The following is an 18,344-nucleotide window of genomic DNA, read 5'->3' as shown; positions in this document are numbered from 1 at the left end:
AGGGAAATTCCATGAAGGCATAGTTGTAGTAGTCCATTTCCCCCCGTTATTTTCTTCTTCTGGAATTCATTTACAAAGCGACTTTTATTGCCATGGGTGGAGAAACCTACATCGTGTGAGGCATTTCATTACGGCATGAGTATCGCAACGAATCGAAACGTATCTTCAACGAATAAATATCTGAAAAAATTTGTACATGAAAAAATTGAGAATTTATTCGTTTGAAGGATACTGTTTTTTCACCTATGTCGTTATAGAAGGATTAAGAACCACCAACTACAAGGTCAAAATTTTTAATAAAATAAAGTTGGCTTTTTGTTCATATAAAAATTCCAGGTCTCCTTCCAAGATGATGGAAAAATAAGCTTCAATGTGAAGCAAGTTACACACTTCCACTATAGGTGGACGTTGTTGTGGTACCAGCTTATAAATACAGTCAATTTGCTGGCCAATCTTGACCACAATGTTGTGCAGTTAACTTGAGATAGCTCAACTGGCTGCTGCCATAGCTGGTAATGGCTGACTTATAACGCTGTGGCATCGACCACAAAGCGATGGATGGTCATGGTACTCACCAACTTGAGGCGAAAAATTCCAGCATCTCTCACATTTTGAACCGTTAGCACGGGACACACCAATCCAAACTTTGTTCTTGCCTTCAATAAGATATTCTCCAGTGCATGGTATGTCTTCACTCGTTACATCAACCAAAGATGGACGAATCTCTACCTGCATATTCAGAACCAACGTACGAATCAATACTCAATTTTTCCTTGTTTAAGCTGAGCTGACAATTAGTAAACATATTGTGAAAACCCTTGAGGTCAGTTTTGAATCTTGATCATGTTTTACTGTTGATAACATCCATAACCCCAGAAGTTTGGTTTTCATACGGAACCATCTTTTTCTTCGAAAATTACTCGACCTCCAAGTTCCAACATATGCTCTCATCAACCTTGCCTTTTTTTAATCTACTCAGATGCTAACCACCAAAAAGGGTGGAAATGTAAGCTTATGAAGAACTTGGTCGAAATTTATGTATATTTTTTTTGAAAATTCCAAGTTATGCTCCCTCAAATATAAAATCGCTACAATCTCTCTATCAAACTCTTGTAGAAAATATTGTTCCGCCCTTGATGGGATGACAATTTTCCAAATGGAGTGAAACTAAACTTAACTTCAAAAGGTAGACCTAATTTTCCTACTCTGAACACACTGATGTGCTGGGAAGGCAGCTGATTCTTATGTCTCCATATCCCCTATTGTGAGAGAACTAAGTGATAACTTTCCTACGACACACTGAGAAATACAATAATAGCAGAAGGAAAAATTTAATGTGATTCTGTTATTTTGGGCTGATAAACGTTCAATCTGGTATACCTGAGATGTCAAGAATATGCGGTGCAGCCCATCGGCATCATTTTCAGATGCACACATGTCTATCAATCTTGTAACCATACTGTTATCAGATGTATGGAGAGAAACCTTTGCCTCTAAACTCGAACCAATCATCTTCGCTGTACGAGCATTCTCCAGCACTTTGTTTACCTCCGTTCTCAGCTGTTAAAGGTAGCTTAAATGAGAACGAATACTGACATTTGGCATTTGTTGAAATGTCAATCTCAATGCTAAACTCTAGTTAACTATTGATGACATTTCCCAGGTTAAGCAATCACTAATCACCTCAAGAATCCTTCCCCAGAAAACAACTTCTTCTTCTGGAAAATCGAGATATATTTGGTTCAATACAGGCCATCTTAACTCAAAGACAGAACTTGCAACATGTCCATCTTCAGCAGTGAATTGAAACGGAAGATGCTGCCATACATCTTCCGCCAGATGTGGCAGAATTGGAGCAATGACCCTGACAACAGAAAGTAGATGTGCAGCAAGGACTGTTTGACAACTTCTCCTCGTAGCACTTGTGCTTCCCCTGCAAGTATGAAAAATAAATCTATAATAAACTCAAAACCATGTCAGACAGATAAGAAGCCTTGTACGGGGCAAATCATTGAGTCAATATCATTGGGTGTTACATAAGATTTGAAATGGCCAGACATATATATAAATGATAAAAGACTGTGCTAGGTTCAAACTATTGATGAAGCCCCCCAATGCTTACCCAACATAAAGTCGATCTTTAGCAACGTCCAAGTAGAAATTTGAGAGATCGACTACCACAAACCGCTGAATGATCTGTAATTGTGATCAAAAAATGAAAGCAAAGAGGAAAAACTTCAGAACCACAAGATCACACATATGTATCAAAAGTTCGTCTAAAAGGAGGTCCCATTTCAGAACCAATAAATTTATTATTTACTCTATCTATTTATAAAGCTAAAACTCAAATCTGATCAAGAAATATAACCCCATTTTGCCACCTATTCTATTCTACCAATCACTTTCCAAACACAGCTTCAGAGTGAATGGCAAAAATCACTCACATAAACCAAATTCTCATTTCTCTACCAACACTTTTATCTTCTTCCATCCATCCATTCATATATGAATTTTACATAAAATAGTATGTTAACACTCTTGGGAGAAATATACCTGAAAAATTTTGAAGAACTGATAATTGTCATAGCTCTCTTGAATGTTCTTTACAACGCTTTCTAGTTGAAATAATGCATAACGATCGATCATTGGAAGTTCATTATGAGGAACAACATAAATGGGCTGCAAAAAGTCAACAGATAAAAGGGGACAAACGAGAAGGTTTATGAGAAACAACTCGTAATCAGATATGTTTACCACAACAACTAAATAACTAAGAAAGATTGAGAATATACTAAGAGTGAATAAGAAAAGAAGAAATTATGTTTGTGTAGACTGATGTAAAACAATTTTGCACCCTGCTAAAAAGAACAATTATAAAAGCAATTTCATGGCAGATATCTCAGGGTGACATCGATAGAATGGCTTACTTTCCAGTCATGCAGATTTCCCAAAAGAAATCGCAAGGTTCCTCTTAACTTCCTATATATGTCAGACATTTGACGAAGCACTGTAGTCCCAATTGTCACATCACTGGTATAATCAACACTTGAAACCCAGAGGCGAAGAACATCTGCACCAAAGGCAATGCCCTGTTTAAGAAAACAAAAATAATGTTATTCCAGAGCGGGTAAGATCTGCGAATATTTTCTAGATGTCTGGTGTACCTTTGGGTCTTTCCCTCCTTCAATTACAGTTTTTGGATCAACTACATTTCCAAGAGATTTGCTCATCTTGAACCCTTTCTCATCAAGTACAAATCCATGTGTTAAAACACCACGATACGGAGCCTTTCCTGTAAACAATAAGACGAACATTTGACAGATCTTGTCTCCCACTTAAATGCACTAAAACCACTTCTTTTTATTAAGCAGATTTGAATCAACATCTAGCTTCGCTCCACCACATGACTAGGAAAAATAGAATGGAAAGGGAAAAATGGATTACAATTTTCTTTCAATAAGATGCAACCTTGAAAAATGATTGAAGTACTTCTTACCATTAGTGGCAACACTTGTTAACAACGAACTCTGAAACCAACCACGATGCTGATCTGTACCTTCGAGATATAAATCTGCAGGATATCTAGCACCATTTCTTTTGCCCAGAACAGCAGCCCAAGAAGAGCCTGAAACATACCATGTGATTAGTGGCTCATTTCTGTAAAAGATGATTGTGAGGATTCTTTTTTCAGTAGTAAAGGAAACTATATTGACATGAAAACCAAATTCTCGATCTTAGAATTCAATAGACTATGCATACAATGTCATGATTGATTACTGAAGCACTAATAAGAAACACTTGTCAATTCCAAAGTATAATAAATGTAATGACATGACACCACAAAATTTATAATGAGCTTGCATCTGTGTGCCAGAACAATGCAGCAACATGTCATTTCAAGATAAAAAATGTGAAAGACTTTACCCATTTATATGTGAAGTTTGATACTTGATGCTAACTATAGCAATTATAAGGGGACATAATTTGGATAAAACTGTCTTTCACTTTGCAGAGTTCCATAAACCCCGAGGAAAGAACATTCCATCCAATCCCCACATAAATAACTTCACAAAAATTATACATAAAGAATAAGTAAAGTGTTAAGCAGATGACAGACGATACATAACTTATCGTAAAAATGTAAGTATTTAATTTATACACCTACAAAATGTGAGCATTACTATCATAGCAGTTGTTCAAATTACTTTCAGGTCATTATCTATAATACCTGAATCAAACCAAACATCCATTGTATCAGTCCCCTTTACATAGCTAGATGCTTCATTGCGATATTTTTCTGGAAGTAATTCCTCCACTGACATGTACCACCATGCATCACTTCCTTTTTGTGAAATTATAGCTGCTAAATAAAAGTTTGGGTCAAAATATCCTAAATAGAGAGGGAGAGATAAATGTAAAAGCTGAAATAACTTCATAAATAACATTACGATTGGTGAATCACAGTGAACAGAATATGGATCTTACACTTAATATGATCAATAGTCTCTTTATTCATCAATGGCTCCTTTGAATCCACATGATAAAAAACAGGGATAGGTACACCCCAAGTCCTTTGCCGGGAAATACACCAATCAGAACGAACTGAAGTCATCGAAGAAATTCGGTTTTCTGCCTATTAAAACCACAAGGTTGATTTTATGACTTTGAAGCATGATTATAAAATACTTAAGTTTAAAGAGCATTTTTGCCCAGGTCGAATTTCTTGACCTCTAAAGGATCATCCGTGGACAGTTTATCTTCTATGAAAACTGAAAAGGATGACTGGTAAATTACCTGCGAGGGAATCCATGTTACTTGGTTAATTGCATCCATTGCAGCCGTTCGGAAACCTTCAACCGAGGCAAACCACTGTTCGGTTGCCCTGAATATTGTTGGCTTCTTCGTTCGCCAATCATAAGGATACTTGTGCTCTGCATTTTCTCAAAAAATAATAAATTTCGACAAGCTCACAAAAGTAGTTGCCCAGTAACATAGTCCGAAAAGAAAAAAAAACTGAATCCTAATTCGAAGACTAGACTTTAACTTACTGTATGGCTCAACCATTATCAGCTTTGAGTTATTGCCCAAGTACTCGATAACAGCAGCATTACCACTGCCAAGCACATCAAGCCCTCTGAATCTTCCAGCTTCTTCAGTAAATATTCCTTCATCATCCACAGGGGAAAGCATGGGCAAATCATATTTAAGGCCGGTAACATAATCTTCTTGACCATGGCCAGGAGCTGTATGAACTAATCCTGTTCCTGACTCCGTAGTGATATAATCTCCACCAATGACAACTGGGCATTCTTCATTATCTATGGGATGGACATACCTGAAGTAACAGTTGAAGGCTGAAGTTAGACATAACCACCAAACTTAGCCACCGCAATATTTTCCCTCGATTTTTGTGTTTGAGAGTTGGAAGTTCACAAATAATTGTTGAGCACAAAAATGGTATTTACTTAAAATGGTATTCAACTCCCATGTTTATAAACCTCGATTGATGGCGTAACACATGCTTCAAATTAATTTCTATGTATGGCCATCCCATACCACTAGCTAATGCTGTTGGCCTTCCACCAGAATTATTTATAGAGGCAATCTGTGTGAAGAGCATGCAGCGGTGCTATTTAATATATTGTGAATAATTTAAAATACAGATTATTGTTATTCAAAAAATTACCTGCAATTTTCAAGTTCTGCACCAGTGATTGTTGCATTTACTTCAAGCTTCACGCCCCATTTTGCTTCTAGGGTTGGCACAAGGTCCAATGCCACAACTAGGAACTGCTTGTCATGATTCTTCAAGACATTTCCAAATCTTTTTTCTTTATCTGTGAAATGAACTTCAACAACAGCATATTGAAGCTTTGAATTGACTGCAACAGCTGAACAAAATAAAAATAATCACTCATAATCAATAAATAACTTATATAATCATTAATACCAACAGAATAGCAAACATGGTACGTACATATGTAATATTTGAAGCAGCATAGCCTAAGAGACAAATAGAAAAAGCTTACCAGCATTAGCAGGAATAGTCCATGGAGTTGTAGTCCAAATAGCTAAGCCCACATTAGGAAGGAAATCCTCAAGCATTTTACAAGAAGTGGGAGCACTGAGTAATGGGAAAATTGCATACATGCTCTTTGATATATGTCCCTCAGGATACTGCATAAATTTCAATATAACAGCAAATATAAATGCTAAAGTTTCTGCTTGAAACATCACATGTTTTGATCATGCTGAGCATTTTAATCTGTAACTTATTGTGTGGAAGGTTCAGGACAATCACGAATATTTGGAAACGAAAAGATATGTGATTCATACCTCCAATTCAGCTTCTGCTAGAGCAGTGCGGGAGGAGGGACTCCAGTGGACAGGTTTTCTGCCTCTGTAGATATACCCTTGTAACACCATTTGGCCAAACACTTCAATCTTACATAATTCATATGAACCATGTAACAAGAAAAATTAGATTACTTAGGAAACAATAAGAACATGATGAACTAAGGTATCCAAAAAGTTGAGACTGGTAAATGACTGAAGTTTACTTGAGCAGCCTCGTACTCGGGATCAAGAGTGAGATATGGATTATCCCAATCTGCCCAGACCCCATAGCGCTGTAACCAGTATGAAAAACATTTGTCAAATACAAGTTATTGGAGTCATACACTATTTACCAACAATGAAATCAAAATTTACCTTTATTAAAATAATTCGATAAAGAGTGACTTTACAACTTTCATTAATCTTTTATAATTAACCACTTAAAGGGGAAAAACCAGTTGTACTAGAATTAGAAAACCTCTTCACTCGGTAGCCTTAGTTGCCAAAATAAATTCACACAAGGATATGTTTTAATGGGCATCAGAAATGATTATGTAAGTTAACACTTAAACTACAATACTAATTTTTAATTCATGGCAGAGCAAAAAATTTTCCGTCCATGATACAGGAAACTATTCATTCCTTCTTGATCCCAAGAAATGAAAAATATAACCTTAAATGATATCATCTGGGTCTTGACAGTTGACTTTGCGAATTGGGCAGCCTTTGCCCTTAATTTTAGAGGTGTCAGTTCCTTTCTAGAATCTTGATCCAGTGACTGTAAAACTGCAACATTTCAACAAAATCCGTGATATCAACAACCCCACAAAAGATATTAACTTTTTTTAATCTTCACATGAATTAAGTGCATGCAAATGGCACTAACACAGCACTTAGATACAAAAAATAAAGGAACTGACTTCAGATCAAAGCTGCTACCATAAATAAGGTAACTGTTAAATTGTTATTTTTTAATTCCATTTGAACAGTTGTTCTTTTACCACATACTGGAGTAAAGATAATATATTTACACCTTTGGCAGGCATTTCAAGCAGTGAATCAGCTAATGAATTAAAATAATACCAAAGCATTTTAGGTTCTTACAAACTAGGAAGATTTTTAACACTTGCCTTTCAATTCGATTGGTAAACCATGGCAATCCCAACCAGGTACAAAATGAACTTGAAAGTTCTGAAGAAGCTGCAACAACGAGAGTAAATTAGTCTTGCAAGCAGAAACTCTAATTCATGGTGTAAAAACTAGCCTATAATGATTCAAACGAGCCGACGATGGAATACTTTTGATTCATCATTTTCAACTTTAAGCCTCAAACGTGTCTTAATTTTTCGTTATATATCACGATCGACACGTTAATTATTTCGGGCCAATCGATCAGAAAGAAATGAAATCTCACGCTTCATAGAATCAAATAATATTTCTAATAAATAGGCATAATCCTCAAGTCTGCCATTTTTACCTTATACCGGTTGATTACATCTTTCAAAATCTTATTCATGGCATGTCCCATATGTAAATCACCATTTGCATACGGAGGACCATCATGAAGCACAAAACTGCCCTGTCAAGATGATTAAAATTAGCCAAAATTTAATGAAAACAGAAAATTTAAGAATATCACTGAACCTGCAAGAACCAACCCCGTTATTCCTGCTGACAACCCTTCTAAACACCTGATTTTCTTCCCACATTTTCTGAATTTCAGGTTCCCTTACAACAGAATTTGCTCTTAACCCAAACGCAGTCTTGGGGAGATCAACTGTTTGCTTATACTTTCCATCTTCCTGCTTATCCCCTGGAAAACAATAAGCATATAACTACTTACAGACGCACAAGTAAGTTCAGTATCGTAAAAGGAATTAAACGTAATCAAAGAAAGGATATGTGCAGCGGAAATACAATCATATGAATTAGCTTCTTGGCAACCTTCAGATTTTCCCTTCGCCGCCATGAGAGGGCCACGCGATCTTCGCTTTGATGATGAGCTGTATTCTATACCAGAGCACGTACAATAGCATGTCACGTCAAAGAGAGACAAGACTTTCACCGTTGAGCTGCATCTGAAACGTAACAAGCTTAAAGCAGTGGTATTCCTTAGATATGAGCAATTTCTCAACGATAGAGCCTGAATAAAAAATAAGAAATATGGTAAATACTAATGAGCAGTATCCAGCAACAGGGCGTGAGCAAATTAGAAATACTAATTAGTTGTTTGAACCATGGGATTACACCAGCCGCGTGTGTGGACATAAGAAATCTTGTTCCATTTAATCAAGGATTGAAACTCTTTCAAATATCGTAATCATTCATATCCACAACATAACCTTAACTTCCTAGAAGATTAAATCCCAGGAAAGAAGACGCCTTTCCCATCACTCCTTCCAATATTGTCTGTACGATACAATACTGACGCCCCAACCCACCCCACCCCTCGGCTACGCTCACACACGATTTTGGACCAAAGTCTTATATAACAGCAGAAGACCAAATGAATTATAAACAATTCGTCAAATACCCGGAAGTCATACAGCAGTAAAAACTTGCACCTACACTCAATTCATCAGCAATAACTTCCAAAAGCTAAACTTGACAAGTATCCGCCAATTTCATTGGCAATCCACATAAATCGAATTATAAAAAGTTTTGATCTTTCGTGTATATTGACTCCATTTTAAACACAGACATCACTCCCAAATAACTTAAAAAAACTATCACATTCTAAGTCCAAAACTTGACAACCAAGAAATGTAGCACTCAAGAAAAACATAAACAAACCCGAATACATCGTCAAATGCTACCGTACAGACACCAAAAGTCTGCATGTAAGCAAGTGTCAGTACCTTGTAAGACGAACTCTGCGCAGCCATCACAGAAAGAGAATAGAAATTACTGGGAATCGAGAGTTTAGTCAAGAGGGTCGACTCCATTTCCATTCATCTTTTTTATGAAGAATTTTCTTTTCCATCCATTGAAAAAATTGGAGGAGAAAAGATGGGATTCTGAATAAAATTTGATTTTTTTAATATATGTATCCTAACCTTTTTTGTCTTTGTGGATAAAGAGGCTTTCCTAGGCTTGTGCCTTGTGTTGATGGAGCTGGGAAATTTTAAATTTCAACCTTCTAGTTCATCATATTACATATTTCCCCGAATAAAATTTTAAACCTTGCAATTTTGACGGCCGAATTGCATAACCATCCTCGATAAAAAAAAATATTAGAAAGGAAAAAGAAAAACCCAGTGTGAAATTAATTGCAGATATAAAATCTTTACAAATAAGATAAACGTAATTTTTCGAGGCGAGATTAACTGTGTCTAATTTTAAAAATGGAAGATATGTTAATTTATTAATATTTTGAAGAGGTTTTATGGTTTTTAGACATTTTACATGTGGTCTATTGCAATTTTGACACTATGTTTTATTGTTTCAGTAGGTCTCTTGTGAGACCGTCTCACGAATCCTTATTTGTGAGACGGCTCATCATACCGATATTCATAATAAAAAGTAATATTTTTTCATTGATGACCCAAACAAATCTGTCTCACAAAATACGACATGTGAGATCGTCTCACACATGTTTTTGTCTTATTGTTTTTTTAATGTATACTTGAATATGGTTCATGTCTCTAAATTAGTTACCAGTCTAATATAAAATTAGACAATATTTTTGAAGTATACCAAATAAATAAATAGTTAAAATAAAATGGTATTATTTGACAGGAGATGGTTGCAATTTCAAATAAATTAATTTTTTTGAATAAAACACATTTATGATAGAATTTTTTTCACATGTCAAACATTATGTTTTACTGGTTTATAAAAATAAGTTTTGGAGATTTTATATTTTGGGGAAATTTAAAATCCTTTTGAGAGGAAGAAGGTGTTCCAATAATCAATCTGAACAATAGACTGATCAGAGCTGTACCTTTTTTGAGTTTCTTTTCTTTGAGGTCAAGATTAAAATTTTTATTTTTCATTGAGTTAATTACATGAAATAATATTCTATAAACCTGGCCAGCTCTATCTTGGAACATAAAATAAAAAAAATAAAATATCTTTTTGGAGTAAGAAAAACTTAGTGAAGATTTAATCTCGCAATGTTATGTGACTTTGTATGAATGGATCATAAACAAGCGTTCTGATGTTGGCTCAGAAAATAAGCTAAAAATATCAGCCCGATCCGAAATTTTGAACTCAATTGTAAACACATCTTGACACAAAGATAATTTTTACAGAAGCTTCAAATCTGCGTTTTCGTAGCTTGATGTTGTATTTCCTATTCAAAATTTTGAATTCAATTATTTTTTAAACACAACTCGACACAAAGATAGTTTTTATAGGGGCTTCAAACGTGTGTTTTCGTAGCTTGATGTTGTATTTCTTAGATTCGATTTCATATTTGAAGAACTATAGATTCAGATCATTTTTGTTATGATAAATTGATGAAATATTAGCAGGTCCAATAAATTTTGCGTCTTAACTTAAATGAAATGAGTGGATTCCTTAGTAAGCTGTTTGATCGGGATACTATTGCGTAGGTTCCTAAATTTCGAATGGATGACCGAGCATAAAGTTCATGAGTGGGATTATGAAAAATGATAATCTATAAAAATTTGATTGAAATGCTGAAGAATGCCATGATATTAAATATTATCATTCACATTAAATGATGTCTTACGGATAAAATAGATGCATAAAGTAGGTGAGGTAAATAAAAACAAAGTTCTATTGCCCTACCATCTATTTCCAAAAATAAAATTTGGGAGTTAAAATAAAAAAAAAGGAGGTTAAATTCCCATTTCTCACTAACATATGGTCTCATGGACCATGTCCTAATGATATGTCAAATGATGCAGTTTGATTTGGCCATGTGGGTCGATGAAAACAATGGAGTCATATAGCCAAATTTAAATTGGGTAATTGGTTCTAACATGAAAGCAAATACTTATGCTAACATCTCACTGACCCCAAATCCTTAAAAATTTCAAAAGATTCCTAACATAAAAAACTCCATTGTTGTATGAATATAAATGCTAGGGAAAGAAGGGACTAAAAATTGGAGAAAAAGTAAAGCACATCCGTCTTTACAACGATTACACAACTGCAAGTGAAAGGACTAGAATTTCACACAATAACCTCTTTGTCAAAAGCTCAGAGTAAAGAACACTTCACAAACTATAAGAATAAGGCAGCGTTTCCGTGATCAGATCTGTAATCCATATGGAAATGTTACAAACGTAATCGACAGTAGAAAGATCATTCAAGTGATCCCCTGACAATATTTTTCTACAACAATTTCTTCGCTTTTCCTTTCCGTTTCTTGTTTCTTGTTTCTTCTGCTTCACAAATACATGTAGTACAAAGTGATTTGTATACGTATTTGACAGTTAAGTAATATGTACCAAGTACAATAAACAATTGCAATGGAATTATGAACAGAACACGGGCGTGTTGCATTCATTGGCAAGTAAACAGCCTTAGCGGTGTACCCTCTTTCTGCTCAGTATTTCTTGCTCCTTTAGCCGATGTTGGAACCTAGCAAGACGAGCTTGAAGGCTGACCAGACTAGCAGCTTTGCGCGAGAGTACAAAACTCAATTGAGTCACGTAGTTGTCAATATGGCTGCCTGGTCGATCAACTTCTGCTAATAGTTTCATTTCCTGATGATTCAGAGAAAAACGTGTCACACAAAATGACAAAAAAACACATCAGCATGGAAATGGTTAAATTCCTTCCTTTGAATTTGTTTGATTTATATTTACTTATTTAGCTTTAACATAGCTGCTGAAATTTAAAGCCATTCAGTCATTTGACATAAAAGGGATTCATGAAAATTATTGAGAGTTATAAGACAGAGAGAAAGAAGAACAAGTATCAACTTACTTCACGAGCTACCTCCATCGTATCTTCAATCTCTTTTCTATGGGCTACAATAAGGGCTTCTTCCTCCTACACAGAAAAATATTATCTGCCTAATCATCAGCATATACTAAAAGTACTTTGATCAAATAAACCATGTAACAGTTTTGGAATTTAGGAAGGAGATTCTTCAAGAACAACCTCAAGTATTTCATTGATGCTATCATCAGTGGTTCGCTCGGGCACATACTGTTTAGAACTGGTATTTGTGATATCAGAATGATTAGCATTTTGTTGCTTATAACTACTGGCTGACATATTCTGATATTCACTGCCTTTTCTTGTCTCAAGTCCTGGCCTTTCGAGCCTTTCATCCCGGTAAGCTTTTTGGCGAGGTGGAGACACTTTCTGCACCTTCACTTCTTTCTCAACTGAATTTTGTGAATACCCAATTGAGTTCAACTTCTGACTGGTGGAAACCTTGAAAGTACTTTTTATATCACGTTGCTCCTTTTCCAATCCACCAGCAGTGGCCACATTTTCTTCACGGTCATCAATGATACTATTTGAAGACAAGTTGAAGGGTTGTCTCTCATCTTCGGTCAAATAAGTGTAAGACGAAGTTTCCTTCTCTAAAACTCTTCTACCTGGATCCACTAATTTAGCTTCTTGCTGCTGCTCGTAAAAATCCACTCTCTCGTTGGAAACAGACAAAGTTGGAGCTGATGAAGATTCCTTGAGGCCAGATGGTAATGAATTAGCCTGATCCTTCTTTGGGTTCCCAGTTTTGGAAAGACTTTTGACCCTGTCAGGCATTTGCCTTTTTCAGATAAAGCCACATAAAACCACACGAGGAATTAAACTTGGAAAGAAAACAATCTCACCGATCAGCATATCTCAAAGTATTGAGAGTATGCTCACAGGAGCCAGCATTTGGAGAAATGCATGAGATCATAACAGTTCTCGAATTGCCAACGAAGGAATCTCGGAGCACCTCAGTGAGTTTGCTTCCACGGAATGGGATGTGAATCTGGTCATTGTCAAGAGCACGGATACACTCCTTTAGGGCCAGAAGAGACTTGTTTATTTCTGCCCCTTCAATCCTAACAAGAAAAATATCATATGTAGTTGTAAGGTATATAAGCCAATGGTATTATCAACCAAGAGAAAAGAGCTACAAACAGGACAAAACTAATCAAGAAAAAAGTAATAGAAGGTTCTTTTTAAAAAAAAGTAAAGATGGATGGGAAAGTAAAGGAGATAACTAAAAGTGTGCCAGTAAGAAACTGATGAGTACAGTGCAAGTCTCCAAAGGAACATTCTCCCTAAGACTAATATTAAATATTAATCTTTACCGAAATCCCACAATCAACTTACACAAAAATACCATTTCCAATGGTTTAAAAAAGAATCCAAGTCCTTGTTTCTATTATCAGATGACCTATACGACATAAACAAAATTCTAAACGGTCAAGGGTGAAAATAAGAACCTCATCTCACTCATTGGCATTTGATCAGAGTATTTAAATATGAACTAAAAATTAGTTTATGGCTTCTGCAGAATTCAGTGAAAATCACTGATCTGGTTAACAAGAGGCACAAAATCTAAGGTTGCACAAACACCAAGAAATTGAAATAGCATCAAAAGCTTCTAAAGATATAAACAGTTAACATGCCTATTGATTGATTGAATTAGTCAATCCAAGAACCAATCAAACTGAAAAATTATTGCCTAGCCAAAACAAAGTAGATATGCAAAACAGCACAAACCATGTCCAAGATAATTAATACCGTGTTTGCCGGTCATTATCTGTGGTGTCCGCACCTCTCTCACTACCAGCAAGATCGATGAAAGAAATCTTGCCAACAAGCTTCCCACTCCTGGATTCATCACCATCATTATTTCGCTTAGACTCTTTCACCTCATTATGCTTCTTCACAGCCAGTTGCAATATTGCATGAGATCTAGAAGATTCTTCATTAGCACCAGTGGAACCAGTACTTCTTGCAGCATTTCCTCTCTCAATATATTCTTTCACTAATTGGACATCTGATACTTCGAACTCCTGCAGTCCAACAATGCAAACTTGCTGTCTGCCATTTTCCCTCATACATAGTTTCCTACAACAAAAATACAGCATCGGCACATGAACAAATTTAAAACAAATGGACAAGTATGAGAATAATTGTTTGAACATTTGAGTTGGTAATGCGACTGGTGTTCAAGTTTAAGGTATGAAGTAGACAACAGGAAAATTAATTTTGGTTCCCTCCAATATGTTGAAGATACTTGACAATTTCAAATGCAAGATTTTCAGTATCAATTAATTCTGGGTTTTAAATGGAAACGAAAAGAAACAGTCAGAATATTAACTTCCTATCATTAAGAAGATCAAAAAGTTTCCCGCCATATATCTCAAAGTAGCTCAGCCACAGCTTGAATCTTTGATTGCAATATATAGGCAGACGCAGCAATCTGACAAGGTCTTGAACAGCTCTAAGAGGCAGTGGCTGCATGGTGTATGTTTTACCACTTCCTATGAGAAAAAGGACAAGTGATCAGCAATCTCACAGAATATAGACAATGAGACTGAAACCCAGTAATGCGCAACAAATCAGATGTGGACTAAAGTACAGCTACTCCTAAGATCGCTATCCTTCACCAGAATGCATTGAACCAGCAGGACCTTAGGAATGCCATTGAAGGCGGTTCAGTTACACAAGTGGCTTACATCGTAAAAAGGAGTTCGAGAAAGGAACTTTGGATGCATTAAACATATTAAAAATTAAATGTAACTGAAATCAAATTAAATGAATAAACTAAATAACATTTTAATCGCACAGTAAGCCGTCAAGGGATCATCGAATGACGATACTATAGAAGTAAACCAAATACATTTGTAGAGAATTACAGAAATGGATAATATATATAAAACACAAATAACATCCATAATTTTAAACATTAAACATAAAACTTCATGAATTACAGATTGCCTACCATCATGAATAAAAAAATAAAAAATGGCCACTAGCAGGAGAGGCTTATCATCTACCACTGAATCTATAGACCAATGATACAAACAAAGAAACACACCTGTCTGGCCATATGCAAAACATGTGGCTTTGGTACTTTGAAAAATGGTGGGTATAATTGGCTCCACAGTTTCACGGTATACCTAAATTAGAAAAAAAATGCCTTCAATGAGAACAAACAAACCGAAATAAGGTAATACCAACAATAATGACTCCTTACCAAAGAAATTAAAGAATAAAAAGACCACCACAACCAACCAATAGAAAAAGGAATTAAAAACAACTAATATGTGTCGTTATAGCTAAGGCCAAACAATAAGGAAAATGGAAACCCAAATCTTAACTAGAAGTGGATTTGATATTCAACACAAATGTTTACCAGCATCAACTTCTAATCAGGGAACACATCACTTACCTCGTCGTTTGTCACGAACTCGCCTAGAACTGCATCAAAACAGAACTCATGCTTCTCCACATATGCAGTTAGGTCTACCTTCAAACAAATGCTCAAATGTAAATTCCTCGAGTCAGGGAAGAATAATAATTTATTCAACTCTGTTGCCAATCAACCTCAACATCATAACATGCAAATTTTCATACCTTTAATTTGGGTTCATGGACTGTTAAATAAGCATCACCAGACACAGTCACGACGTCATCCTCTTTGCGAGTGACTTCCTTCTTATTGAGAGGTCTTTTGCGCACCTGTGACAAAAAAGTACACTCATTTATATTATCCTGTAGACTTGAGAATAACATCAACATAAATATCTTCCTATACGAAAAAATTTGGAGGCAATCCAGCTTGAGAAAGAGAATTCTGAAGGTTTTGCAACATACCACAACTTTAATCTTAGCAACATTACTTTCCCTTGCGGTGCATTCCTTTTCATTTGTAGGCAGTACAGCAGGAGCCTCAGAATCCGTTTTGCCACCCTGCAGAATGCTGTCCATTCCATCGAAATCACTATCATAGTCATTGGTCACAGCAGGCATGAAAGGTGATGGCTCAAAAGGCTCTGAGATAACATTCTGAAAATAAATATTAAGCGATCATCCATGATCAGCACAGATGTTATAGCCCTCACAAGTACAATGTAACTCTCCAGAGTCGAAATTTAGTGACATACATCAGATAAGAGTTCTGTGTCATCCATCGAATGTAGATCCAAAAGACCAGCTCCAAAATCTCCTCTGAATTCAGGAGAATTATATCCATCTGACGCCGCAAATGGACCTGAACTTTGGGCGCTAGGAGTATAAGGCTCAGAAACAGTTTCACCATTGAAGTTCAAATTCCTCATTAATTTGAAAAGCCTCTGTTTCTCTTCCATAGACTGTGGTCCATAACCCTTAACAAAAACAACATTACACTCTACCCAATTGATGATGAATTCGAAATGCCGATGTTCATAGAGAGCAACAAATAAACTACTTTCGCTCATCAAATCAAAAAGAAAAAAAGGCATCCAACAATACTCGAGAAAAACCGAAAACACTGCTGTTAAAAAGAGCATTGCTGAATGCTGAGATATAATTTCGGTAAAAAACTCTAGACGAGAGATACAAGCTGCTGAATAATACAAAATATAAAAAACAAAGTACAAGCATTTAAGGAATTCTAAAGCTCTCTTCCAACATCTAATATGACAAACATACACAAAGAGTGCCACTGATGCAAAACAGGTTAACCCATCAGAATCTCAGTCCCTGCTAATGAAAGTTGAATTTATTTTCCCACAAAAAAGTTAAAAAATAATTCACAGACTAACTTCAAGATCAGACCAATTGCCATCACTGAATTATACAACATGCATAACATCAACAGGGATGCAAGTGGATCCAATAGAAAAAAAAAATATTTACCTGCATGAGAAGGTTAGGGAGCAGGCGATTATCAACTGCATTGGATGCCATTGGAGAGGCAAGATGCTGCAAGCCTGCAGACTGGAGCCACCTTGACATCACGGCATCCCCAGCATCTCCACTGGACACCCCAGGTCCATTGGTCTCATACAGAGCAGTGGCCGCCGCTGAACTGCTCTGGTGCATCTGGCCACCCACGTGGCGAACCGATCTCTTTTGTGGACCAATTTTTAAGATCTAATTCTTCCACGCTACAACCAAAAAGGGACAGGAAGAGATCATTCAACACAATAACCAGCCAGATATACACCATAAAAATAATTGATAAATCCCATAACTCCCAAACTTATTGTCAAAATGGACAAAAAGCATCACAGATTAACCAAATGTGAGAACGAAATTAACTACATACATAAAACCGCCGTTTAAACCAAATGAATCTCTTGAATTCCAACTGATAATTTCTAGACTTGAATATCGCATAAATCGAAAATGCAACCCAAAATCCGTCGTAGAAAACAACCCATTTCATTACAAGTTATGTACTTTTATCCAAGTACCGTAACAGAAGCGTGGAGAATTCGTGTGTGCATACCTTAATCAAAAAAAAGTATCGAGCATGGAATGAACATAGATCTGATAGTTAAAAAGCCCTAAATATTTGCACCTGAATATTTTTTGGGGATTCTCTGAGTGTGAAATTACCGCAAGTTCGATCAATAAGGAAATGATAATTTATAGTAAACGTAATTTTTGTGTTGCTTACAACATTTTTGCATTTATCAAAATTTTCATTTCCAAAGTTGAAAATATATAATGTTTTTTTATCAACCTTGTGATTGTCAAATAATTTTTTTGGAGGACAAAGCAATTTATTGCTATTCAACAAAGTCAATTTTTATAAATTACATAGATGTTATAACTATTTTATACAAGATGTTTATATGCATATTTGAATTCAAAACAAATATATCGACGCTCCCATGAAATTTGGTTTGAATTCAGACGTTTATACAAGAATTTTTTGAAAAATCAATTTTATGAGTCAAATCTCTTTTTATATTTGTAAAAATAATATTATTTTTTTGTCAAAAATATTATTGTTCACTCCAAGTATGAACATAATCGATATATCTTACAGATATAGATACATGATACCGTACGACAAAAGATATATTCTTCACGTGAACATCTTTTATAAAAATACATCGAGATTGTTACTCTCACAATCT

The 18,344-nt window shown here is 35.6% G+C and overlaps 2 protein-coding genes across 5 annotated transcripts; both read right to left on the bottom strand.

Moving 5' to 3' along the window:
- Window positions 1-277: 277 nt before the first annotated feature.
- Window positions 278-9,393, bottom strand: LOC140832956 (isoleucine--tRNA ligase, chloroplastic/mitochondrial). 3 transcript variants are annotated; one of them, XM_073197281.1, is made up of 22 exons: window positions 9,195-9,393; window positions 8,281-8,479; window positions 7,981-8,149; window positions 7,814-7,910; window positions 7,467-7,536; window positions 7,010-7,122; window positions 6,561-6,629; window positions 6,337-6,444; window positions 6,030-6,177; window positions 5,687-5,891; window positions 5,049-5,335; window positions 4,795-4,931; window positions 4,486-4,633; window positions 4,229-4,360; window positions 3,497-3,625; window positions 3,165-3,292; window positions 2,928-3,089; window positions 2,554-2,679; window positions 2,123-2,196; window positions 1,684-1,933; window positions 1,381-1,560; window positions 278-729 (listed from the first exon to the last, which is right to left on the bottom strand). In XM_073197281.1, exons 1-22 carry the CDS (start codon window positions 9,285-9,287, stop codon window positions 490-492), a joined length of 3,264 nt encoding a protein of 1,087 aa, XP_073053382.1. In that variant the 5' UTR covers window positions 9,288-9,393; the 3' UTR covers window positions 278-489. The 3 variants fall into 3 exon arrangements, with proteins under 3 accessions (XP_073053382.1, XP_073053383.1, XP_073053384.1); XM_073197282.1 differs by having other exon boundaries at window positions 7,814-7,915; window positions 7,995-8,149; XM_073197283.1 differs by lacking the exons at window positions 8,281-8,479; window positions 9,195-9,393 and having other exon boundaries at window positions 7,995-8,132.
- Window positions 9,394-11,493: 2,100 nt separating this feature from the next.
- Window positions 11,494-17,903, bottom strand: LOC140832955 (kinesin-like protein KIN-13A). Of its 2 annotated transcripts, none has more exons than XM_073197280.1 (13): window positions 17,780-17,903; window positions 17,113-17,363; window positions 16,377-16,598; window positions 16,087-16,278; window positions 15,847-15,951; window positions 15,662-15,739; window positions 15,308-15,389; window positions 14,588-14,750; window positions 14,005-14,334; window positions 13,098-13,316; window positions 12,415-13,018; window positions 12,238-12,303; window positions 11,494-12,014 (listed from the first exon to the last, which is right to left on the bottom strand). In XM_073197280.1, exons 2-13 carry the CDS (start codon window positions 17,296-17,298, stop codon window positions 11,832-11,834), a joined length of 2,430 nt encoding a protein of 809 aa, XP_073053381.1. In that variant the 5' UTR covers window positions 17,299-17,363; window positions 17,780-17,903; the 3' UTR covers window positions 11,494-11,831. The 2 variants fall into 2 exon arrangements, with proteins under 2 accessions (XP_073053381.1, XP_073053380.1); XM_073197279.1 differs by having other exon boundaries at window positions 17,708-17,860.
- Window positions 17,904-18,344: the final 441 nt, after the last annotated feature.

Source organism: Primulina eburnea, chromosome 5 (assembly GCF_022965805.1).
Source record: "Primulina eburnea isolate SZY01 chromosome 5, ASM2296580v1, whole genome shotgun sequence".
Taxonomy (NCBI): domain Eukaryota; kingdom Viridiplantae; phylum Streptophyta; class Magnoliopsida; order Lamiales; family Gesneriaceae; genus Primulina; species Primulina eburnea.
This window is presented reverse-complemented; position numbering and strand designations above follow the sequence as displayed.